Source organism: Balaenoptera musculus, chromosome 10 (genome assembly GCF_009873245.2).
Source record: "Balaenoptera musculus isolate JJ_BM4_2016_0621 chromosome 10, mBalMus1.pri.v3, whole genome shotgun sequence".
In the NCBI taxonomy this organism is placed as follows: domain Eukaryota; kingdom Metazoa; phylum Chordata; class Mammalia; order Artiodactyla; family Balaenopteridae; genus Balaenoptera; species Balaenoptera musculus.
This window is the reverse complement of record NC_045794.1, coordinates 12,674,500-12,700,501: the sequence shown is the minus strand read 5'-3', so window position 1 is coordinate 12,700,501 and position 26,002 is coordinate 12,674,500. Positions and strand designations below refer to the sequence as shown.

The 26,002-nt window shown below is 37.2% G+C and overlaps 1 protein-coding gene across 1 annotated transcript in view; it reads right to left on the bottom strand.

Moving 5' to 3' along the window:
* Positions 1-26,002, bottom strand: part of PTPRO (protein tyrosine phosphatase receptor type O) — a 227,340-nt gene that overhangs the window by 40,790 nt on the left and 160,548 nt on the right. Inside the window, 5 exon segments of the mRNA XM_036867273.1 lie at positions 2,169-2,289; positions 4,250-4,382; positions 6,895-7,034; positions 23,754-23,874; positions 25,038-25,189. Coding sequence (XP_036723168.1) covers positions 2,169-2,289; positions 4,250-4,382; positions 6,895-7,034; positions 23,754-23,874; positions 25,038-25,189 — 667 coding nt within the window.

Here is a 26,002-nt window from a genome sequence, read left to right as displayed (position 1 = left end):
AGACTTCTTTCCTGAACATCAGACTTTTATGTTCCTCTGCCTACTCCACACCTGCACTTGCAGTCACCTCCAACTTAACATTTCCAAAACTGGGGTCTTGATGTTCCCCCAGCTCGGAAATCCTCACCTAGAATCCTATGTCAGGTGATGGCAACTCCATCCTTTCTGTTGGTAGGACCGAAAACCTTGGCATCATCCTCGACTCTTAATCATTTCCATTCCAAGCTCAATTTGCTAGCAAATCCCGTTAGTAAACTCCTCTATTTTCAAAATATATCCAGAAGCTGATCATTTCTTCTTACCTCCATTGCCACTACTCTGGATTGAACCAATATCAACTCTTGCCTGGATTAGCTAGCTCCCCCAGTTAATATACTAGCTTTTGCCTTTGCCTCAATACAGACTCTTTTCTACATGAAAGTCAAAATGAAAATGTTAAAATATAAGTCAGATCTTCTGCCCCAAATTTTGCAATGGCTGCCCTCTACTCAGAATGAAAGCCAAAGTCCTGATAACGGCTTATGAAGCCCTATAGGACCTTACATCATCTCCCGCTATTCTTCCTTTCATTTCCTCTGCTTTAGCTACACGAACCTCTTCCTTGAACTTGCTAGTTGCGCTTCTGCCTCAGGGCCTTTGCTCTGGCTGTTCCCTCTACTGGGCACACTCTTCCTCCAGATAATACATGACTAACTTCCTCACGTCCTTCAAGTCTTTTCTTAAATGTCACCCTTTCAGTGAGGCCTACCTGCCTTCCAGAGCTCCTCTCATCCCCTTCATGCCTGAATGCTAATCTCCTTTACTCTACTCTATTGTTTTTTTCTTATCATCTGCTAACATACCACAGAATCTTCTTACTTTCATCTTTATTATTTCTTGTCTACCACCTCAACGAGCATACGAGCTCTATGAAGGCAGAGATTTTCGTTTGTTTTTGATGCAGCCATGTCCCAAGGATCCAGGGGAGTCTGACACACAGCAGGTATCCATTAATATTTGTTAAATTCATGAATGAAGTTTCAGCGAACTGCACATGGTCGCGTAGGTTGTCAATTAGGATTTGACCCCAAGGAGTGTAATTTCAGAGCTTTATATTCTAGCCTCAGCGCCGTACCACCACCCTCCCTATCCTTCTAAGATTTGTTCAAACGCTAGCACTCAAGAAGCTTGATTTTTATATTCAGAACTAATCCCTTTTCTCGACTTTCATGGTATCCCATTTTTATCTCCTTTCTGCTACAGGTCAGTTTATACCTTTAAATATATTTATTCATGTATTTCCAGCTAGGTGCTAACTTCCTAGTGGACAGCTTGGATTTCTGATTTTTCTTTGATTGTGCTATCTAAGCCAGTGATTGACTCATTATCAGATGGATAAGTTTATTTATGAATAAGTAAATGATAGAACTCTGAGAAAGGAGAAGGATGTTAATTGACAATTCAGCAGGCTAGCATCGGGCAAATATAAATTTTATACAAATTTCCCAAACCCAGTAACACTCAACTAGGCAATAGTTTTTTTTTTTAAGAGAATTGATGGATTGTTTTGATAATATAGAGGATCACAGAAAGTACTTGCAAATGTGCTCTGATAAGAAGTGCATCAGTGGTCAAAGAAAATAGGGAATCAACAAAATCATAAATCAAAAGACTTCCCTAACTGCAAGAAAAATGAAACTGCCTGCAGCCCTGGTAAGAATAGAACTAATAGGGGGACTTGAAGGGACCTAATCATAAATTCTAAAAATATTTTCTGCTAAAACATCTTCAACAGAACTAATGAGGGAAGGGATTTTTTTCTTTCTTGTGGCCTCCATATATATTAACTCCTTTCATTAATTGTACTGAGTAGGCATAGATCTTTCTTTTACTCCAAAATATATTTGGAAGTATCCAAATATAATGAATGAATCCCAATGTATGGGCTACTTAAAATGACAAGATTGATAGTAAGAGGTCTGACTTTGTGTAAACAAACAATCTTTTGCTTTACTATTTCAATGGTACTGTTCTCTAAAATAATATTGAAAAGTCTATTTAGAAAACACAAAATAGAAACTGAAAGCAAACTCACTGCTGTACAATTTAGGTCTGCAAAAGCCACACGTGTATGATAAACAAAAGTATTTTAAAGGCTGTGGGTGAAAGATGAGCAAAACACAACTTACCTAGCCATCTGCAGATGCTTCTTCCTAAGAATTATAAGAGTAATGAGCAGTAGTCCAATTAACAGTGTGCTAAGGATGGCCAGCACCGAGATGACTACCACATTGGGATTCATCTCTGTAACTAAAGAGAAAAGCCATACATGTTCATTGTAGCTTCCACGACATGGAAACTAACAGAACCATTCATTGTTTCTCATCTGACCTTAAGACTAACAAACTTATGATGATAACATCAACAGCAACAATGATGTTTCTCTGAGCCAGCAATGGCCTCTTCCCAGCAATGGCCTCTTCCCGGTCAACTCTTAACGTAGTAAAGTAGATTGACAAATAGTGTTTGGGTGGCTGGAAGAATTGAGTCCATTTCAAAGGCCCATATTCAGGATGTTCTTATCAAAGGAAACTGTGAAATGTCAAGAATGCCTCTGCCATGGTTTGGGTTCACTTGCAAAAATAATCTAGAAGTCATTATCATGTATTATCACTGTTTAGCATTTTCAAAAGCTTAGAGAGGGGCAGGCTCTCATTTTATGCCCATGACTTTAAAGTCAGAAAGCACAGCTGTATATTTCCCTCACAACTAATAATGTATATGAAAAAGGCATTAGCAAGCTGCCATCTGCTGCAGCACTTAACACATCGCTAGCAGTAGGCATTCTGATGATCTGTAACCATATGTTTAGAGGTTTCTCCATCTGCACAACTCAAGAGATTAAACTTATTAATAAGTTGCAGGGTCTTTAAGAACAGGGGTTCCTCTCATATACTAGGTCTTCTATGATCCATCTTCAATGGCACTTACACATTGCCTACTTCACACAGTATCTGGAAGACCAAGATGTTAAAGGTGGGAATGTAGATCAAATATTTTTATAAAACTCTTAAAAGTGGACCAGAGGAAAAGAGGAGATACCATCCTCTGCATTGGTCACAAAGTCACAGAACTGGCGGGCCTGCGCAATCTCTAAGGCTTTTGGTATTTTCCACTTTCCATTTGGGCCATCTTGGCTCCATTTTATGGGTAGAGGTGCTTGAACAGAAAGAACATTAGACTCATGGTCAGAAGAGACTGTTCAAGTTCGCTTGACTATTACCTGCCATTTGGGGAAGCTATTTTACCAGTCTCTTCTGGCCTCATTTTCCTCACTTGCAAGTACGTTTAATAATATCACCTCTTTCACTGGGTTGCCGTACAGATGACAAGGAATCATGAACATTAAAGTATTTTTAGAAAATGTAAAAGGATGTCAAAATGAGAGACCATTAATATACTTTTCAGGTCCATTTTTGCCCTCACTTCTGAAAAAGCAAAAACTAAAAACAGAAAATAAAGAAGTCTGTTCTAGTGGTCTCTGGATGTAGTGGCAAAACATATTAATGTTATGTAAATGAAAACGAACCAGTAAAGGGATAATGTGACGGTAAGAGTGGTTTTATTACAGGCAGCTTCAGAGAGGGTCTCAGATTACAGAATTAGACTCAAGCAGGGAAGTAAAACAAATAATGTAACTCAGAAAAAGAATAAGGAAATAGCATTATTCTGGACTTTTCATTAATATCTAATTTCCCCAATTATACTTTCTGCTTGATTGGAAATTTTTCTGCTTTGATCCAGTAATTTAGGTTCACCATTATCTGATCAGTGACAGCTAAAGGTCAAGGCTAGAATAGATGCATCTGACCTGATTAGGGTACTGTGGGTACCACTGAAGAGGATGATGGGGGATGATGAAATAGATAATAACAACTAGCATTTAGACAGCATGTGCTAGAGCTTCATGTACTTTATTTCTAAGCCTGAAAACAACTCAACAAGGTACATATTATTATTCCAGTTTTACAGATGAAAAAACAAAGGTTCAGAGAGAGTAAATATCTTTCCCTAAATCACGTAACTACTAAGTGCAGTTAGGGATTGGAATTAAAGTCTCCCTGAACTCAAAGCTTGGAATTTTTCAATGAAAGCTGAGTTTTATTTTTTAAAAAAAGATGGATTATATATATTTAAAAAGAAAACTTAAGGAAAATCTGGAAAGATATAATTTCCAAAGACACCAGAGTCCACTAATGCCTGTAATTACCCATTGTTGAGACGGCTATGAATGTAGGCACACTGGGGCTGTCATGACTAAAGCTGGTGACACTACAGTTGTAGGAAGTGGCAGGAAGGAGGCTGGAGATGGTCACGACATGAGAAGAAACAGAAATCGGTTCCTGGAGATGCAGAAAACAAGATAAATGTTATGTTATCTTCATCTATTTTGGTTTTTAAATTATCAGTATTTTTCATAGTTGAGTAGGTAACGTGTGTGCACAGAGTAAAAAATTTAAAAAAACAAAAGAGGAAGCAGTGAAAAATATTTCTTTCTTTCTGTACTTCCCATCTACCCAATTCTCTTCCATGGAAGCAGCCATTGTTGTCAGGTAGGTTATTTTTCTTCCCATCTGTATTTTATGGATGTATAGACATAAAAGAATATAGTTAAAAATGTAAGTGCTAACATAGTTTACGCATCATTCTGCTTATTTTTTATCTTGTTTATCAGTATATTTTGCCACTCTTTCCATATTAGCACAGATAAAGCTATTTCATTTTAGGGGTTGCATAGAAATCCAGTGAAAGAACATACTTTATTTAACCAGTCCCCTATTAATAAATGTTTAAGCAGTCACTGATTTTTTGCTATTATTAACAATGCAACAATGAATATAACTTCACAATTATGGGAACATATGTATATGTACACACACTCATTTAATATACGTATGTATATATACACATATGCATTCACACACAAAACCTGTGTGCATATGTGTGTGTATGTATGTATGGATATACATACATATACAACCACTCATATTCCTAGAAGTTGAATTGCTGGCTCAAAAAGTTATATATTTCTAATTTTGTAAGCTATTGACAAATTATCGTCCATAGACGTTTTCCAAGGGACCCACCTACCATCAGTGTGTGACAATGCCTGTTTCCTTACATCAGTTTCTACACAACAAATCTGCAAGCTTTTTGAGCTTTTCTAATCTTATTAGTGGAAGTTGTACCTCATTATAGTTTTATTTTGCATTTCTTTCACCATGAGTGAGCTTGATCATCTTTTTCTATGTTTAAGAACATTTTGTGTTTATTTTCTATGAAATATTTGTTTTGGTTTGTTGGTCTTTATCTTTTTCATTTGTAGTAGATCTTTGTATATTAAGAACACTATCCCCTTTGTCTGCATTCTCGGCTTTTAAATAGCATCCACCAAAGGCATAAAGACTTTGTGTTCTCCAAAACTTTTAATATTAACTTATTCTTGAGTAGAAGAAGCTGTTAATTTGGTGGGCCAATGGCCAGACACTGATAAGTACAACTGCACAGTATAAAAAGATGAGGCAGCATAATACTCTTTTTCAGAACAAGGATCTGAAAACAGCTCTGCCTAAAGAGGTGAGAGCCATGAGCACGGATTTCCCACTCCCATCTCTTTCACGATCCCAAAAAAGAATGATTCTAAGGAAAGATTTTTGCTAACAGGACTCAGCTGTAGTAACCATTGTTTTCTTAAAGGGAGACATTACTGTAGTTGCAGAGAAGAAAATTCACTACTGGCAGAGTAGCTATTTTCCAAAAGGATTCTTAGGATAGAAAAAAGATTCAGCTGTTCAGTACAGATCAAAAAGAGGTACATTTGTAGAACAGACTATCAGAAGGGGAAAGAAATCAAAGCAAATTATCTTAACACTCATATGAAAAGATTCGTACTCCCAGAAATCCTTTTTTCTTTTCAATCTCATGAACTGCATTATTTAAAAAACATCAATTATTCATGTTCATAGTATTAGTCTTTGCACTGTATTTTGTGACATCCCTCACAAATTTGCCCTTTTCCTTCCACGTCTGGCTGTAAAATAGTTTTTTCTTGTGGTTTCGTTATCCACCCAGGTCCATTTCTCTCCTTCCATTCAATTTAACCTTTTGAAAAACTCACTATTCATCATATCTGCTATTTGTGATTCTAAAGCTTTAACGATCAGCTCTCTCAGCGTTCATTTTCCCAAACAAAATCGTCCTCCTTACTAACTTCTTTTAAATTCTCTTGGTAGTATGGATCTCTCTTCTGGCACTTATATTTTATTTTAATTATTTCTACTCGAGTGAAATATCCACAATTAAATGAAAAACATTTTTTGAAGGCAAGTATTGATTCTATGATTTGTGTCCCATACAATGCCTTTCTCATAAGTGGCAATTAGTTCATATTTGTTAAATTATATTTTATATGGCAGTTTCTTTATCCCTTCCATCAGTTTAATGGCCAATAGGAAAATGCCTCAATATAACCTCAATATGACCTGGAGTGGCAAAGAACTGGGGACAAACGCAAGAGGGAGGGGATATGGGGATATATGTATATGTATAGCTGATTCACTTTGTTATACAGCAGAAACTAACACATCATTGTAAAGCAATTATACTCCAATAAAGATGTTAAAAAAAAAAAGATAAATACAAAGATGGAAATAAACTTTGTGATCTGGCAAGTTGGTTATGACACATTTTGGGCTTGCTCTAAGAATAATTTTAAATTTCTATCACTGAAAACCAAAAGTGCACATGAAAATTTTCATTTTATATCATTCAAAGAAAGAGAAGATTTTCACTTTGCTCGGATAATGAGCCTTAATCAAAATTAACTCAGAAAAGGAAAATCCGAGCATACAGTACCTGGAGTTTTATTTCCTGACTGGAGCCAACTTGTTGACAGAAGACTTCGAAGAAATCAGCTACTCCCTCTTCCACCCACAGCAAAGTCACCGAGGTCTGGGTTTTATTCACTGCAAAGAGTGATTTTGGAGGAGCTGGCTCTGAGCAAAGATAAGTTAAAAAAAAATTAATTTAATCTAAAATATTCTTCCTTCCTTCATTAACCAGCAGAAAAAAATAGGCAAAAAATTCCAAATATAGGTAGTTAAGAGCACCATAAAGAGTGTATATTGCTTTCGAAATATGTCCTTTTACAAAGACGGTTATCTAACTTGCAAGGCAGAATATTTTGCATCTTTCATTTTATACTTCTCTTTTTGGAACACTTCTGTTTTCTACTTCAGCTTTATTATAGACATAATCTATTAATAGTTTTTGTGTCATCTACACTGGAGTTAGCACTGCCCATATGATACCGAATTTTCTGGGTGAGAAACAAAAATCTGTACTGAAAAGACGGAGAAAAATGAAAGTGGTGTGCTCCCTTCTTATGGGGAGATTCAGTCTGGTGCTGAGCCAAAAACCTGCCTTCCTTGCTCGGGAGACTGTTTGGAATAATTTAGCCAGAGGAATGGCTTCTTGAAAATTTAGTCAAAATTAAGAGGGGTAAAGCTAAAGAGATAATATGATTTTTTAAGGAAGAGGATTGATGGAAGAGGACCGGATGGTTGATAAAATGTTAGAGGACTGATTTCTTTATCTTATTCTTTTAGACATTTAATTTTGATCAATAAATTAATCCATTAGTTAAGTAAACCATTCTATCTGTGCCCTTTCATGTGCCCTTTCATATGCCTTTCCAGTAACTGAGTCACTGGACTTGTAGGCTTGATACCAATGCCTGTCTGTTCCCCAGTTCTAGGAGGTGGTCTGCTGTCTGGTTCCCAGTTGCTGAATCTCTCCTGGTCCCCTCCTTGCACCCGTGTCCTTTAGGCATTGCCCTTGCCTCAAGTTCCTCCAGTACACAAAGTGCTATGCCTTAATCCAAGTTCTTAAGCCAGGGTCCCTCTTACCTGCTGTCAGATCTCCTTGACATTGCTTGTTTGGATAAACATCTTGCTGTCAGGTACACATAATAGCATACTCTGCCCATCAGCATGTCCCTGACAGACAGCTGTCCACACTGTTTGCTTGTTACTTGGATTTCTTTTCATTATCTGCCTCACATTCCCAAGTCTGTCCTACAGCTCCTGGTGTTTAGCAAAAAAGCCCTAGAAGCCATTTCACTCTTTTGACAAGTGTTATGTGTTTGTGGGGGAAGGTCTGGACCTTCTTTCTGGAATATCATCATCATGTCCAGAACCAAGAAGTTTGTCAGAATCATTCTTGACGTGATCTATTGCAGTAACCTAAATTTGTGTCCAACTGAAAAAGAAGCATTTTCCTTTCCAGAGGCAACCTGACAAATTTGGGCACAAGAGTTGACAGAGGAAATAAATGAGTTGGTCTTGGGCAAGTATAACTCACAATAGATGTCAGGACCCCTTTCTCATTTGCAATGAATTGTTCATTCCTCTAGACATTGTATCGTCTCACTTGCCCTATGATGAAGACTGTTGATGAAACACAGAAGTCTACTTCCACTTCTTACATCCTTCATAATTGTCACTGCTAATAGCATTATGAGTCAGAGACTAAGTCCTCCAGTGATTCTGACTCCTGCAGAACTTGGATCTTTGGAAGCAAGCGTGAGGTTGTCTGAGGCAGAGATAGATGATCTGTTAGGCTGAGCCTGGGCTATGTCTCTTTAAAAGATACACACTGTGGAATTGCTCCTCGGAGTGAGTTTCTCGGACTATGATTAGAATCCCTAGGACATCTATATATTTTTTCCTGATGGGTAGATAAAATCAGTTTAGTTATCTGATATGAACATTGCCCAGATCCTAATCTCTGGATCCAACTTTTTACGTATTGATTTCCCATCACCTATCATCTGTTCTTACCCAAGTATCTCACTATTAACCTCAACTCCATAAGGTTAAAATGGAATGTGGAGTCCTTGCCTTTCCTCAAATCGGTTCTGCTTTCCTCCTACCCCTGATTCTGTCCTGAGCAACATCATTATTTCAATTGTCTAAGCTGACAATTTTGAGGCTCTCCTCTTGCTTCTCAGTCTCAGATCGCATTATTTTTTAATACTTCTTTTCATATCTTCCTTTTATTTATTCCTTTTATTATATTGCACATCCAGGCTTTTGCCATCACACTTAGCATTCATTACAACAGCCCCTTATTCCCTTTCCCTGCCTCTTACTTGATTCTTTCTTCGTTTTGCCAGTGATGGTTTAAAAGGTCTTAAAACACCACTTTGCTCCTGTTAGATCCTATCTGTGCAATGATCTATCGTGGTCAATGTCTATGGTGTCAAATCCAAATATGCCAAGTGTTAAAGATTCTACGTACACTGGCCACTTGCTACTCATCGCCACCATCTCTCCCGCACAGACTTGCTGCCCCGTAAAGCCAATCTTCCCACTGACCATCACACAGGTATTACTCTATCTCAACTCATGTATTTCCCCTCAGTGTACTCTTTCTTCTCTTCTGATCATCTTAAAGAAAAAGTCTTACTTTCTCCTTGAAGCCTTATCTGATGACTGTCTCTTGATGCTCTATCCCTTCTCTGACCTTCTATTGCCCTTAACTATTTCCTGTGTGACCTATGTGAGTGAAATCCTGATTCCACTGCGTCCTATTAGATTCTTTAAGAATGGCAGCCATGTGTTATAAATTATTTCATCTTTATTTTGAACTAGCCAAGTGTAGGGACTCAATAAATGTTATCTAATGACAGACTTAAAACATAAGTCACGATTCATTAAACAGAGACGTTAGGATTCAAGCATCAGGTAAGACCAGACAGGCATTGAGTTTTTAAATTCTCTGCCTTTTTATAGTGATTATATTTGTAAAAAGTCATCAGCTCTCAGTGGCAGAGTCAAGGACTGTTATGAATTAGAAGTTTTCTCAGTGGCCCAAGAAATATGATTTAGATACTGGAGTAGGGGTTTCTTTGAGTCTGGCTGAGAATGTGGACCTAGGTGAGAAGTAGATCCTCAGGAAAATCTCCAAAGGATCTGGGACCTCAAACAAGCCATGTAACATTTTTTCCCCTCAGGTGGTATATGAGGCAATAGATTATTCCAAGATCACTCTACCCATTATCTCTGCATTCTTTTCTGAAAGACATAATGCATTTCAGTTCTGCATTGTGAATGCAGACTCACAACTCATTCAGTTGTTAATGAGTAACATTCACAAATCACCTGCTTGAAGACTTATGATCTTTTGATAGGTATATTTTCCTAGATATATTAGGGAGAATTTCCACACTGCTATTCCAAAGAAAATAAAGTTATCACAATATTTCATAAGTGGAGGTGTAATTAGATTGAGAGGGGTTTATAATTAAATTTCACTACTCAAGACAACATCTGCTCCAGGGAATGTATTAAAATATTAGAATTATATTGTGCAACACAGTAGCTACTAACCACATGTGGCTACTGAACGCTTGAAATGTGGCTAGTCTGAATTGAGAGGTGCTGCATGAGTAAAATACAGATTAGATTTCAAAGACTTTAGTATGAAGAAAGAATAAAAATATCTCATTAATATTTCTTTACATTGATTACACGTTGGAATGATACTACTTTGGATTTACTGGGTTAAATAAAGTATGTTAAACTCAACTTCACCTATTTCTTTCTACTATTTTGTAATGCAACTACTAGAAAATTTAAAATTGCATTTGTGGCTCTCACCGTATTTGAATTGTATAGTATTGGGTTAGAACATTTCTTCCTGTTTGGTAGAGAAGTCTGGAAATTCTTGGCAGAAACTGGTCAGGGGGGTCCCCCTTCTGCTGTCTATCTCTTCTCATGAGAAGGCAAGGTCAGCTCAGCCTCATAGCTTAGGATGGCTTTGAGGTTCATGTTCCCCATCCTTAGAAACAAGACTAAAAGTGGTGAATGGCTAAATATTGTTTAGACAATTTCATATGGTGGGGAATACAGTTGACACACAAAAGCCTCTTGAGTGGTCTGTGTCTCTGTTATGGCCTGAATTGTGTTCCCTAAAATTCACATGTGGAAGCCTTAAACCCCAGCACCTCAGAATGTGGCTGTGATTGGAGATAGGGCCTTTCAAGAGGTGATTATGTTAAAACGAAGCTATTAGGGTGGGCCCTAATCCAATCCGGCTGGTGTCTTTGTAAGAAGAGGATGTTTAAGCATACAAAGAAGCACCAAGAATGAATGGGTACAGAGAAAGGACCACGTGAGGACACAGCTAGAAGGTGGCCATCTGCAAGCCAAGGAGAGAGGCCTCAGAAGAAACCACACCTGCCAACACCTTGATCTTGGACTTCTAGCCTCCAGAACTGTGAGGAAATACACTTCTGCTGTTTAAGCCCCACGGCCTGTGGTGTTTTGTTTTGGCAGCCCTAGCAAACTAATATGGTCTCTTCCTGCTCAAAATATCAAATTCCATCTAGTTCATAAAGGAGAGAGACATGAAGCCTTTTTAAATTTTGTTAAGAGTAAATGAGCCTTAATTTAATGTATACAAAACACTTTATATAATATAAAGAGTCATGTACGTATTAGTTACAGAACAGCTTCTGGTTATCATTTTCTATCATCTCCCTAAATGACATTTTAAATTTCTTCAAAATTCCCCCTGCTCCATAATGTCAGATGTCCTTTTGTTTAAAATAATTTCAGAATCCATGATATTTGATATGAGAACCTATGGATATGAAGAAAGGAGAGAGACATACTATTTTTACAAAATGGGGTATAGATACAGGGTTGTTTGCCTTTAAATATGCTAATCATTGCAAGTGTTATACTCAACTAGTTGGTCCTCTCTTTCCTTCTCTTCTCTCCCCCTCAGTGCCGCTCCTGTTTGCATTGGGGGTCCAACCTAATTTTATAAGAAAATCAAGTACTATGCATAGAACATGGACTGAATGGAAAGCTGTAACGTTATCTCTACCATTTAATTTAGGACGGACTATGAGAGGCTCACGGTGTTGCCCAGGATCTCCGGGGAGTGAAGGTGGCATTGGGTGAAGTATGAGCGAGTATTTGATTCACATTCTCTGCTCTGGCAGCAAAGCTCTTCCTTTCCCTGGGAATTCCAAAGGGAGTCAGGTGTAATATTCAGCCTTGGAGCAGAATGGAATGTATTTATTGCCTAAAATCCATCTTTCTCTGACAGTTATTACATTGCTTCTTATTTTAATGTGACCCATTAGTTTAGCTGGTGATAGAATTATGTTAATGAGGCTAAGGTTAAATCCATAAAAGCTTACTGGTTTTATTCCATTTGTATTTCATACCTTTAAACTTGGTGAGTCGTTTTACAAATGTGTGACATTGATGATAAGGAGAATTCAACAGAAAAACATTGTAAAAAATGAGTGACATGGCAAAATCTATTTTTATTACTCAGCCTGACCGACAACAATTTGTTAGTATCCTCTTCATACACAAAAGCTGGTCTTTAACATCTGTATTAGAGTAAGTCTTTTAAATCGATTTTTATTTTCCTCATCTCAAGCCACAGAACGTATATTCAACTTGGCCAAAGAAAACATCTGTGACTTAAGTGGTGTAAGCTGCATAAATTACCTGCAACTTGGTCAAAAACAACATCTGCAGAAGAGAGCACTCTTTGAAAAGAAAAAAAAAAACAAAAACCCTAAGGGTGAGTTAAGATTGATATGCCATGAAATTAAGAAGAGGAAAATGTATATTAAACCACAGTCACCTTTGTTAGATCTGAAGTTTATTAGGCCTACTCTCTTACTGACTTTGGGAGATTCTTTTCCTCCGTACACTTAATAAGTAATTAGAACATTTAAAATAACATTGGGGAATATAAAAATATTCAGGCAAATACTTAGCAGTAAATTATAATTAGGCCCCTTTCATATACAGAACATAAAAATTTCTTAGGAATTAGAAATACCTGCCATTTCCACTACATTCTAAATAAATTCTTTATAGCTTAATGATAGCAAGTGTAATATCCTTTTCTGCGAATCATTGGGTAAGTTATGGTATTACCAGCTCAAGTAATTTCTAAAGATTAGTAGAATTTTTCAGAGAAATCTCTCTTTTAACTTAGTTTAAAACAAAATATCTGACTTCCTCCTTTGTTGGTTCCAGGAATATGTGTTTTTGCTTGGCGCTTTTATTAGTTAGGACTTAGATATTGCACAATTCTTAGAAAAAGGTAGTTACTCTTACTGTATCATCAACCTTGTTGCCTTTACTCTGAACTCAGTTATGAACTAAATCCTAAAACTGGAAGGAACATTAAAGATCATTTAGTCCAGACCCTCATTTTGTAGAAGAGGCAGCTGAAATTCAGAGGGCCTGGGTCATCTTTCTAAGGTGACACAATTTGACTGTGAAGGCAAGTACCTCTAGGTAAGGGTCCCCCTCCTGCACCCAGCTTCCTCCCTAAACGTATGAGCATTTTCCATTAATTTCCATATAACTGGGGACGATGAGGTCTTCTGGAAAGTTCCTTTGCCCAGAAGACCAACTTTTCCAGAGTGGGCACTTGCTTGCGTATTTAAATCAGAGGCAGACATCATGAGCATTGCCGTACTAGTCCAACATCCAGATTCTTTAAATATATCGAAGGGCAACAAGCAAAACATGCAAGTCACTTTACGGTGGGCAGGAGAAATGATTTTAGGGAAGTGCTGAAATTGTGTGGCATGGCCGTGGGCAGTTGGCAAATTGAAGTGACACTCAGAAAACCACTGCAATGAGAAATGGGGGAGACATATATTGAGGACAGGTATTGGTTAGCCTTGGACCCAGGAATGGAGCCATGGAACAGTGACATGCCTGGCAGCCTAACCCAGAAAAAAATGCTGGCATGGGGCTGCTGGCCATCAGGAATGTATAAGAATAGTAGCACAGCAGTTATGATTCTCTGCAGACCTAAGGAAATTGCATGTGTTTATAAGAGGTCAATAGATGAGAACTTTCACAAGCTTCTATCATCAATCCCTCCTACTCATACACCCCCTTAATGCCCATAGACGCTGTCATTTATTGTCTTACTACAGATCCACCCACCCTAAGGCCACTCCCTCCAATGGCACCCTTGGTCCCATCTCCTTTGGCCCATTTAAGGACCAACAAATCTCACTTCTCACCCCAACAAATCTCACCTCTAACTATCCTGCATCATCGATTTCCCCTGCTCTGTTGAATCATTCTGATTAGCTCAATGACAAACTGTTTCCACCCACTTAAAGGCAAGGAAAAACAAAACAAAAACAAAATACAAACTTGAATCCTTTTATCCTCAGCTACTGCCCATTACCTCGCCTTTCTACAGTCTCTTACCTCCGCAAAAGTTTAGTTCCAGCTGTCTTCAGTTTTTCTGCTTTTGTTATGTTTTTTTCCTCACTCACCACTCCACCCAAATGCCTTCTCTGCAAATCAGCAATGACTTCTGGGTTGCTAAGATCAGTGATCAATTCTCATTTGTTGTCTAACTTATCAACAAGCTTGACATGTTGATCACTGTCTATTCACTCAAGTACTTTCTTTGCTTGCCTCTTAGGACATCATATTTTATGTGCTTCTTCTTACTTCACTGGCCACTTTTTCTCAGGCTCCTTTGCTGGTTTTCCCTCACCATTTCCACTTTTAAAAGTTGAGGTGCCTAGGGCTTAGTTCTTGGGTAGCATTCTTTTTTCATTACTTGTTCCCTGATAACCTCATCAAGTCTGTTTTCTGTCTACCCTCATATTTATATTTCCAGTGCTGAAGTCTCCCCAGAACCCAAGCTCCTTTCTCCAACTGCCTACTCAGTAACTGTTCTTTATTGTTTAATAGGCACCTTCAAATGTTGACACATCCCAAACCGAACTTCTGATCTTTCCCCCCAAACCTGCCTCTCCCATAATCTTCCTCAACTCAATAAATTGCACCTTTGTCCTTCCAATTTCTCAGACCCCAGAACTTGTCATTTCCCTAGACCTCTTTCATTCATTCATAGACAACACCTAAATCTATCAGTAGTTTCTCTCAGCCCCACCTTCAAAATAAATTTTGAATGTCATCACTTTTCATCACCCTGGTAGAAGCAAGTATAATGTTGTATCTGGTTAGACGCTATAGCCTCCTAACCCTAAGGAGGAAGGTGGTCATGTAAGTTATCAAAAGTGTCCAGTTGGAATCCTTTTGGGGAGGAAAGGGATTGCTAAAGAAGATGACTAGCTTTTACCTGATCCATAACAGATCTAAACTGGTATCTGAAGCAACTGGGATGAGTGGTCATCTTATCTAACTGGTCTCCTGCTTTTACCCTCACCCATGTGATCCCTGAAACTGGTCAGGTCATGTTACTCCTCTGCTTGAACCATCCAGGGGAACATCATCTCCTTCTGGTTAAACCCTGCACGATTTGTTCCCTTGCTACCTTTCTGCCTTCTGAGTTACTCTTCTTCGTCTCTATTCCACGTCAGTGACGCTGCCTTCTCAACTTTTCCTTGAACTTTCCAAGCGCAGTGCTGCTTCTTGAACTTTGCATCTGTGGTTCCTTCTGCCTACAGACTCTCCTCCCAGTTACCTGCTTGGGGTCCGCAGCTCCCTCAGGATTTGGCTGAAATAGCACCTTCACAGAGAAGCTTACTCTATCCCCATCCCTACAAAAACTGCATCCCCACCTGCACCACAGAACTCTTCCTGCCTCATTTTTCTCCATAACACTTATCACCATTTGACATCCTTATATTTACGCTTATTGTCTCTTTTTCTCCACCAGAAGGAGGATAGAAATTTCTGTCAGCTTTGTTCATTTCTGTATCCTCAGCACATAGATTAGTGGGAAGCACATAATAAATGTTAAATAAAGATTTGTTGACTGATAGGATAAGTTAATTTTTAAAAACTATAGTACCTTGGTTATTTTATTATCTTCTTTCTAATTGACTGGTGGTGTATATATGTTCTACTTGGCATATTTTTGCCAGCCATCACAGTCATATTATCACCCAAATTAATAGCATATCTGTGTAAAGTGTGTTTATATATATATATATATATATATATATATATATATAAATTAAGTTAAATATAAATATATATAAATAAAGGATATACACACTTTCTTTACTTTATCATTTCCTCCCTCTCTTCAATCCATTTATTCGTTCATCTTCCTTTCCTCTCTCTGTGCTACATTGACACAAATTTATTCACCTTCTTATTGAACTCATTTTTGTTCGTTTGTTTTGGTGGTGGGTAAGGGGAATAACAAGTTAGTCACTTACTGGGAGAGGATTCAAGGAAAGGGATGGGTGGCTAGGGAGAGGTACTTTAGACTTCAGTTTGCCATGACTCACAACACTTAACTCAATTCTTACCAAAAATGAGAACTGCATATATCCAAGTAACTATTTCCCAAAATTGTACATGCAATGATTTCAACATAAGAATTAAGCAAATTTTCTCAACTGACAGGGAGACCAGGAAGGGCAGTACCTTGTAATGGCTGGGCTTTTATATAGTCAGAAATTACATTTCATCAAAATGGATATAATTATTTGTAAGCTACTAAAATTTGATGTGTGAGTGTGCATGAGAGAGAGAGAGAGAGAGCGAGAGAGAGAGAGGAGAAGAGAGCAGATTCTAATATCCCCCCAATTCCTAACATCTGTGTCTATAGTCAAATTATGTTTTAAAGATTTCTCATCTATATAAAAACTTTCATGGCTGAGATTAAGGAAATCAAGCCAATTTCACAATGCTCAAATTCCCAAACAGGAACAGAAAGCCACAGGAATGGGTGTGAGGCTCCTTCCTGCTCTGTTAAATGCGTTCATAGAAAAATGAAGTTTTTAGAAAAAAAATACACCCCAAATCCAGGAAGACATAAGCCAGCAGATGGATTAAAAAGTACTGTTTCTAGATCCAGGCTCAACAGATTTCTCTAGGTTTCAGCTTGCCCAAATGAGGACATTGCACTAAATTATCTCCAAATCCCTCCCAGAACTAAAGTTATCTGAGTCCTTATCTTGAACCTGCTTGAGCAGGTTGGTGGTCAGGATAAAGCAGACCTTTGACAGTCCTGGTGTACACATTCTGTTTTTCGCCTTTCTCTGACTTTATTGGCTGTTCCTTCCATGTCTCTCTTGCTAACTCCTCTTCCTCTGCTCAGTCTCTAAATGCTAGAGTGGTTCTTCTTGGCTAGACCCAGGGCTCCTTTCCTCTGTTTCTACTTAGTACTTGATGATCTTATCCAGACACCCCTAAATTTATGTTTCCAGCCTAGAATTCTCCCCTGATCTCCAGACACATATATCAATAGTCTCTTTACTTGACAACTGCACTTGGATGTCCTTTTGATTTTTTATGTCTGAGGAAGAATCCTTGACTCTCAGCTTTCCTCCAGTTTCCTCCTCTTCTAGTTTTTCTAGTCCTTTCAATCTCAGTAAATTGTACCACTCACCACCCTAGTTGCTCAAGAGCAAAGCCTAGGAGACATTCTTAATTTCTCTTTCTCTCATTTCCTGTTTCACCCCATCAGAAAGTTCTGGGGACACAACCTCCAAAACAGCTCCTGAATTCTGCCCAGTTTTCTCCATCTCCATTACTACTATTTTGGTCAAAGTTACCATCATTTCCCACAGCACTTATTTTAATTAGAATGCTGTTTTTAAGGCTAATGACAAATAATCCCTTAATTGGTCTCCCTACCTTTATTGTTGACCCCCAAATCCTTTCTCCCTTGAGCAACTGGAAGGCTTATTTTAAATATAAGTCAGATTATTTATGTTAAATTCTCTAAATGGCTTCAAATGTGCAATATCAAAATAAAATCTCAACCCCATGCCTCGCAAGTCCCATATAATCTGACTTCTCCTGGTTCTTTCTGCCTATGTGCTCTTCCTCAACCTTTTTATGGATGATCCTTTCTTGTTATTCAGATCTCTTCTTGTTGCTTCCTCAGAGAAAGCTTTCACTCCAAAGCCATCTGCATCATATACCCTATTTTAATGCTCTGTAAAGCATTTATGACCATCTCTCCCTTCACTAGATCATAAGCTCCTTGTGAACAGAAAATGAACATAACTTTTTGGGTTTATTATGATAAGAAGTCTGGCATCTGAGCAGTGCTTAGAAGTTTCTCAGCATATATTTGTTAAATAAAGTAATGGATGGATATTCTATTACCATAGATCTATTTTATGAATCTCATTCTTATTTCTTTCCCTCACTCCTTCCTTCCTTGCTTCCTTCCCTTTTTTTTTTTTTCTTTTTAGGTTGGAAAACTGATTGTATGATGTAAACTTGTCAAATCCTCCTAAAGTTTCTCCAGAGTTCCAGGTAGATTCACCAAGACTAGAAGTTACAACTGGTTGCTCGTTGAAGCCGCAGTTGCATGCAGACCAACGAGCTCTTGTAAAATGACAAGTCTTAGTGCAGATTTGATTGACATTCATGTTAACTGCTAAAGTGAGCTGTCATCATGTACCACCATAGTACCATGAAACTGCTGGCAACCTAAAATTCTTAATGGGATGACTGGCTCAAAGCCTTGCAAACAGCACCACTAATGGCACATATCTTCTCTGGATGTCTGTTGATGACATAATAATAGAAATTTTTTGGCAACTGTTTTGGGAGCTTTCTCGCCTTGTACATGCCACCTTGGATTAATTTATGTTGTTCTGGATTCATTGATAGTCTGGTTTCTTTCCCCAGATGTAGATCCTGTCCTCCATGACAGCAAGTAGAGCCTTTCCAAAGAGATCTCTTTACAGAGCAATTAAACTCAGGGCTGGTTCAACCAGTGTTGAACCTAGGTTAAAGATGGCCTTCTGAGTTAAACAAGCACTGAAAATCTGTGTGCCAAAGCTGTATTTTTCTGTAAAGTTGAATTAATTTGACTTCTATGTATACCAAATGAATGCTGTATAGAAACATAAAAATGGCAAGAATGAATGTTTTGTGAAAACAACTGCAATTCAGTTATTACTAAAGCAAAATGTTTCACTTCTCTGAAAGCTGAAACTTGTTTTGGTTAAATATTAACTGTAATACTAATTTCAGCTTCGAGGTCTATAGTTTCAATTCCATTCAACAAATGTCTATTAAGCATCTACAGCAGGCAAGGTAGTGTGTGTTATAGAAAATTGAAAGAGCTTATAAAACACAATAATGTCATTAGTAGAATGGAAAATTGACCTTTAGACAAATGGATAAAAAGTAGGGTTATTTCGTTTTCGGGGAAAAAAAAGGCTAAGGACAGGCACATTATATAAAGATTGTCTTGCTTTCAGAGAGGAACAGGATAGAGGTAATATTCTGTCTGATATTAAGATACCGACATGGAAAAGCTTATCAATTCTAAGGGTAAAGATTCACTAGAAATTATCGCTGCGGGAACTTGTCTTCCCTATTTGAAAAGTTCAAAGGAACTTTTTAAAAAAAATTTATTTATCTTCATTTTATTTATTTTGTCTTCGTTGCTGGGCACGGGCTTTCTCTAGTTGCGGCAAGCAGGGCTACTCTTCGTTGCGGTGCACAGGCTTCTCATTGCGGTGGCTTCTCTTGTTGCAGAGCACGGGCTCTAGGTATGCAAGCTGCCGGTTCAGTAGTTGTGGCTTTCGGGCTTAGTTGTTCTGCAGCATGTGGGATTTTCCCGGACCAGGGCTCGAACCCGTGTCCCCTGCGTTGGCAGGCGGATTCTTAACCACTGCACCACCAGGGAAGCCCTCAAAGGAACTTCCTAAACTGGTTTAGGCAGTCCTGTCTGTTAATGGGGAGACATGGGAACTCAAAACCTCATGATAAGTTTGGGAAACAATGACGGTTTTTTACTCACATTCCTATTTGTTTGAGTGTAATTGTCCCAGTTCATGACTTTAACCCATATTCCTGAGGCCTCATGGATCATCCATAATGTCACATAAAAATGACAGCAAAACACACAATAGGCCACTGAATGCTACTTTGGTAAGACCACTTCTGAACTTGTACTTTAAGGGAGACCAACAAACCAAATAAGTTGGAGAAAGCATCTAGAAACCTGAGAAACACTTATGGTTGCTTATGCTAATAAAGCTTGGGAAAAGAAAGTCTTGGGGAACACAGGCATGATCTTCAAGTAATTCCAGTTACCTGGAAACAAGTTTTGAACCAACATTCATACAGAGAACAAAATCAGAGTTAATGGTTGGAATCAGGTGATTTTTTTTGTCTTAATAAATAGATCGTGCAATGTTGGAAGCTGGTGATCTCCACATTCCTGGAATTCAAGTATAGACTGCTAGGGAAAAGCAGATTGTGTGCAGTGCATTAAAGAACTCTACTCATGATTCTCAATAGGAGTAGTACCGCCCCCTTGAGGGTGCTTGGAAATTTGCAGAAATGTTTTTAGTAGTCACAATGGAGGAAGTTAACCAGACTTCTGTGGGCAGGGCTCAGAAATACTAGATGTCCTGCAATAATCAAGAAAGTTCCAAAGAGAAAAACTGTCCCACGTTCCACATGAATTTCTAACTTTGCATCAGAATAAATCCACTATAAATATAAGTACAAGTACTTTATCATGCAATTAATATTGGAAAAAAATTTAAGGTTAAGTAAAATAATTTTTAAGAAAGTTGCCATGAAGAAGGACACAAATGGAATTAAGATGTTATTTAAAAACTATTCAACACCATGCACAAAAATAAACTCAAAATGGATCAAAGACCTAAATGTAAGGCCGGACACTATAAAACTCTTAGAGGAAAACATAGGCAGAACACTCTTTCACATAAATCACAGCAATATCTTTTTTTGGTCCACCTCCTAGAGTAATGAAAAAAATAAATAAATAAAAAATAAACAAATGGGATCTAATTAAACTTAAAAGCTTTTGCACAGTAAAGAAAACCATAAACAAAATGGAAAGACAACCCACAGAATGGGGGAAAATATTTGCAAATGAAGCGACCCACAGGGATTAATCTCCAAAATACACAAACAGCTCATGCAGCTCAATATCAAAAAAACAAACAACCCAATCAAAAAATGGGCAGAAGATCTAACCAGACACTTCTCTAAAGAAGACATACAGTTGGCCAAAAAGTACATGAAAAGATGCTCAACATCACTAATTACCAGAAAAACACAAATCAAAACTACAATGAGGTATCACCTCACACCGGTCAGAATGGCCATCATCAAAAAGTCTACAAACAATAAATACTGGAGAGGGTGTGGAGAAAAAGAAACCCTCCTACACTGTTGGTGGGAATGTAAATTGGTGTAGCCAATATGGAGAACAGTATGGAGGTTCCTTAAAAAACTAAAATAGAGCTACCATGTGATCCAGCAATTCCACTCCTGGGTATATATCCGAGAAAACCATAATTCAAAAAGACACATGCACCCCAATGTTCATTGCAGCACTGTTTACAATGGCCAAGACATGGAAGCAACCTAAATGTCCATTGACAGAGGAATGGATAAAGAAGATGTGGTACATATAAACAATGGAATATTACTCAGCTATAATGTCAAATAAAATAATATCTTTTGCAATAACACGGATGGATCTGGAGATTATCATACTAAGAGAAGTAAGACAGAGAAAGACAAATATCATATGATATCACTTATATGTGGAATCTAATTTTTAAAAATGATATAAATGAACTTATTTATAAAACAGAAACAGACTCAAAGATTTTGAAAACAAACTTATGGTTACCAGAGGGAAACATGGAGGGGAGAGGGATAAATTAGAAGCTTGGAATTAACATACACACACTACTATATATAAAATATATAACCAACAAGGACCTACTGTATAGCACAGGGAACACTACTAAATATTCTGTAATAACCTATATGGGAGAAGAATCTGAAAAAGAATGAATATATGTATACGTATAACTGAATCACTTTGCTGTACACCTGAAACTAACACAACATTGTAAATAAGCTATACTCCAATACAATTTTTTTTAATGCTATTAAAAAAACTACTCAATAATTTACTTTTTCTGCCCATAGTGTCTATTTAATACATCATCCATTTTCAATTACCAAATTAATTCTAAGGGATTTCAGTGCAAGAGTTTAGTTTTTACTGTGGCAAATAAGAGACAAAAAAGATTTAAGACTTTGTGTCTTATGCATTGAATTATAGAGAAATGCAACTAGTGGATAAACTAAGAAAAGATTGTTTTGTTTGGTTCTGGATTTTCCAAGAGTTTTCTAAAGGTACATCACTGTCAACACTGCTGCTCCTGGTATTTAAGCTGCTAATAAAACACCCTGGTTTGTTCTTTACTTATAGCTGCACATTATGAACACGTGCAATAACAGAAACGATTTGAAACTTTTACAGACAGACAGACACAGAGTATAAATTAGCAGATATCTGAAATGGTGATGTCAGTAAGTTGAACTAAATGTTTTGAATATATTTTTATTGCCATATACATTTATGTTTTGTTGAATTATAATAGACACACAACACTGTATTAGTTTCAGGTGTACAACATAATGATTCAATATTTGTATGGATCGTGAAATGATTTCATGATGTCTAGTTATGTATATATTTAAAATTTTCAACTATAAAAATGATGAGATCTCTGCTGTGAAAATTACATATTGAACTGCATTTATTTTGGGGTTATCATTCTCAAACTGATACTGCCCCAAGAGGTCTACCACCCAACTTTTTGCCAATCTGTCCTCTTTTGCCTGCTGCTGATTATAGGATATTACTTCTGAGGTCCCTTTAAGTACCAGAAACTAAATATATACTTTAATACATGGTAGATTGTTGAATGTAGAAGATGTGTTTTGTGTCATATAGTGTCACTTCCAAGTTGTTTTTCATAATATAAATAATTATTTTGACACTACACAATAAGTTCCAGTTCATTTGCAATAATATCATAGTTTCCTCATTTTCCCTCATCCACGGCTCATTATTTTTCTCAGCATGTTATCTCTACTTTAACTAAGGTTATTTCCCTCTTTCTTTCATCACAGGCAAATTTGTCTAGTCTCTTATTACTTATTCTAACTCTAGGTTTTATTCTAGGGTCCACCTGTACTTATGCTTTATTTTTAATTATTTTAATTATCTATTTCTAATTAATAATAATTAATTAATATGAATGTATTCATTTATTTTTATACTTCTTGTATGGAAGAACTACTGATCCTGTTACTTCTTGCAAACTCACATTTATTAGTTTTCACTGTATGTAGTCATCAGGTAGTCCCATTATGACTTTTAGAATAGCTAAAAGCTGTACCTGAACATATACATAGGGAATCCATATTATTTTTTATAAGTTATTTTTCTTTTATTTTGAGTTTGTATTAGAGTTAGGATTTATATCAAATTAAAAAAATCAACATGTGGATTATTTTATCTATGAGTTTCAATTTAAGATATTAAAGAGGGCATTGCATAATATTTATATAAAAGGGGAATGGTGTCTGATAGGGTTGAGAACACGGCACTAGATAATGTCTAAGGTCCATCCATCTCTAAAATTCTAAGACTCGTTGGTTCCTCTAGCCTTACTATGAATGATGAACACGCTTGTCTCCAGCACAGTAAACGCTGCACTCACAGAAATTTATAAGTTGAATGTACCCTTTTGATAGTATTAAGTCTCTTTTGTACTTATATAAGACAGCAAACCATTTTTTTTTTCTATTTCATTGAATTGCAAAGACCATGTTAAACCAAGAGATACAAACACTAGTTCTCCCAGCATGATTATTTTCACACACACACCTGTGTACTTTTCTTACCTAGCTTGACAAGGTGGAGCATGGAGGTATTACTTCCTCTTTCAGTGCAAGCAGTTACGGAGATATTGTAGATATCTCCCGGAGGCAGGCTGAGAATTGTGGTCATGACATTGCGTGTTACCTGCAAGATCATCAGAATGGAGGGTTTAAGCTTCTAATGGCCTTGAACTAGAATACCATTCCAAACAGCTACAGGGCTATCACAGATGTTCCCTCTATGCTCTGTGCCACAATCTACAGTTGATTAAGCCTTACGAATATATTATTTCCTCTGAACATGATATAAATTTCTCAGCTGAGCCAAATGCAAGGTAGCTCTAAATAGGCACAATACATAAAGGAACATTCTTGTGATTAATTCCTTTGTTTGGAATGGGTATTACTCTGATTTTTTCCCCCTCATATTCACAGCAAATTTTAGAAAAAGCAATTGCTTGGGTTTACTAATAGGAACATTGTTCAGCCTTAGCTGAGAAGCTCAGAAGAAAGCTAACCATGTCTATGGACACCTGCTTTCTTAACTAAAGACTATGTTTCCCAGTTTCTTCTATAGCTAGGGGGGACCATGTGACACCATTCCAACCATGGGTAAGAGGAGGTACCATGGGCAACTTATAGTTTTGTTCACACCCTGTATGTGCTGGGCCTTTGTGTCCTCTCTTTTCCCCTTCCTGTGGGCTGGAATATGGCTGTAAAGATGAGGAAAGTTTGCCTATGCAGATGAGGGCTACACATAGTGGCAGATGCGGCAGCAAAATAGAAAGAATCTGGACCCTTGGATGATCTCTCACAGCAGAGGTGCCCTGTTAGTGCTGGGTACCATGAGAGAGACATAGGTGTTGATATTCTTTCATCCACAGCCTTTAAAAAAAATATTATTACAGTCGTTTACTTGGTACCCTAACTAATATAATGTCAAAAAGCTTAATAAACCAGGAGAAAAGAAATTAGTATTTCCAACATATCCAAATACTTAGGTGTTGGGGATATATGGAGAAAATAATGAAATAACTATGGTTTTCTTGAAAATGTTTAGTATCCTGAAGAAAAAGCTCAGTCATCACTTTAAATACAGGTGAAATCAATAGTTACAATGATTACTACTCACTACTAAAGATTAAAAGGTAAGCTCTGTGAAAGAAGGAATTTAATTTTTGTTCACTATCCTGTCTCCAGAACCGAAAACAGTGCCACTTGGCATACAAATATTTTTTTGATGTCTCAATAAATGTTTGCTTCATGGTTTTCAACAGATGCCCAATACTGGGAATCAAAGAAACATACACTCTTTTTAATTTTCTTCTTTCCTTCTGCAACAACCATCCAGTGGAGCATTCTAGAATGCGAGAGGTCAGTAGTGTCATCCCCGTATATCCAACTGATATATAACAGACTGTTGAAATATTCCACAGAAGTGATTTCTGGAGCAACTGGGGCTATGAGGGAGGAAAGAACCACACTTTAGTATAAGAGACTATGAATAATTAAAGTACTTATCAACAGAGCATGAAATCCCATATAGAGGTAATTTAGAGAATTAAAATTCACACCTCATGATGGTCCTAGGGACTCTTGGACCTGTCGGTAATATAGTGAAGTTTGATGGTATGAGGTGGGCACTTGTTTTGTGGGATGCTACCTTGTATGGCTCAGACCCAAGACAGCCAGACCTATCCCTGAGGAGAGCAAGGTTTTTTATATAAATTTCATTTACAAGATTCCTAAAATGTTCACATGTTTGGGTCAAATTTGGGGTTAATTTATTGTTGGATCAATAAATTAATATTATTAGGCATTGGTGAACTTATTTTCCAAGCAGTACTAGAAACTCTGGGGTCCTGTAAAAATAAACCTTTTTTATTTTGGCAGCAAAGAAGTTTACGGGAATAAAGAACAGTAGGATCAATGAGTAGAGGAACAGAAAAATAAATATTATGTCCATAAGATAACAAGACAATGGCATTGACAGTGTTTCGCGGAAGGTAGGCTCTAAATAAAAGTTGCTGAAGCAAGTATTAAGGGAGGGAAGGAAGAGATTTTTAAATTTAAAAAGCTAAGTTCTCTCTGACACTGAGTTTATGAATTTATTTTATAACTTTACACGTTTAAATTTTAAAAAATTCCGATAGGGGAAGAGAGTTCATCACAAGCTTTATAATACATAAGCTCTGAAAGCACACTTTAATTATTTTTTAAAGTAACTGATAATTCTGAAGATTTTAACAAATAAACAGTTGAATTTAAATTCC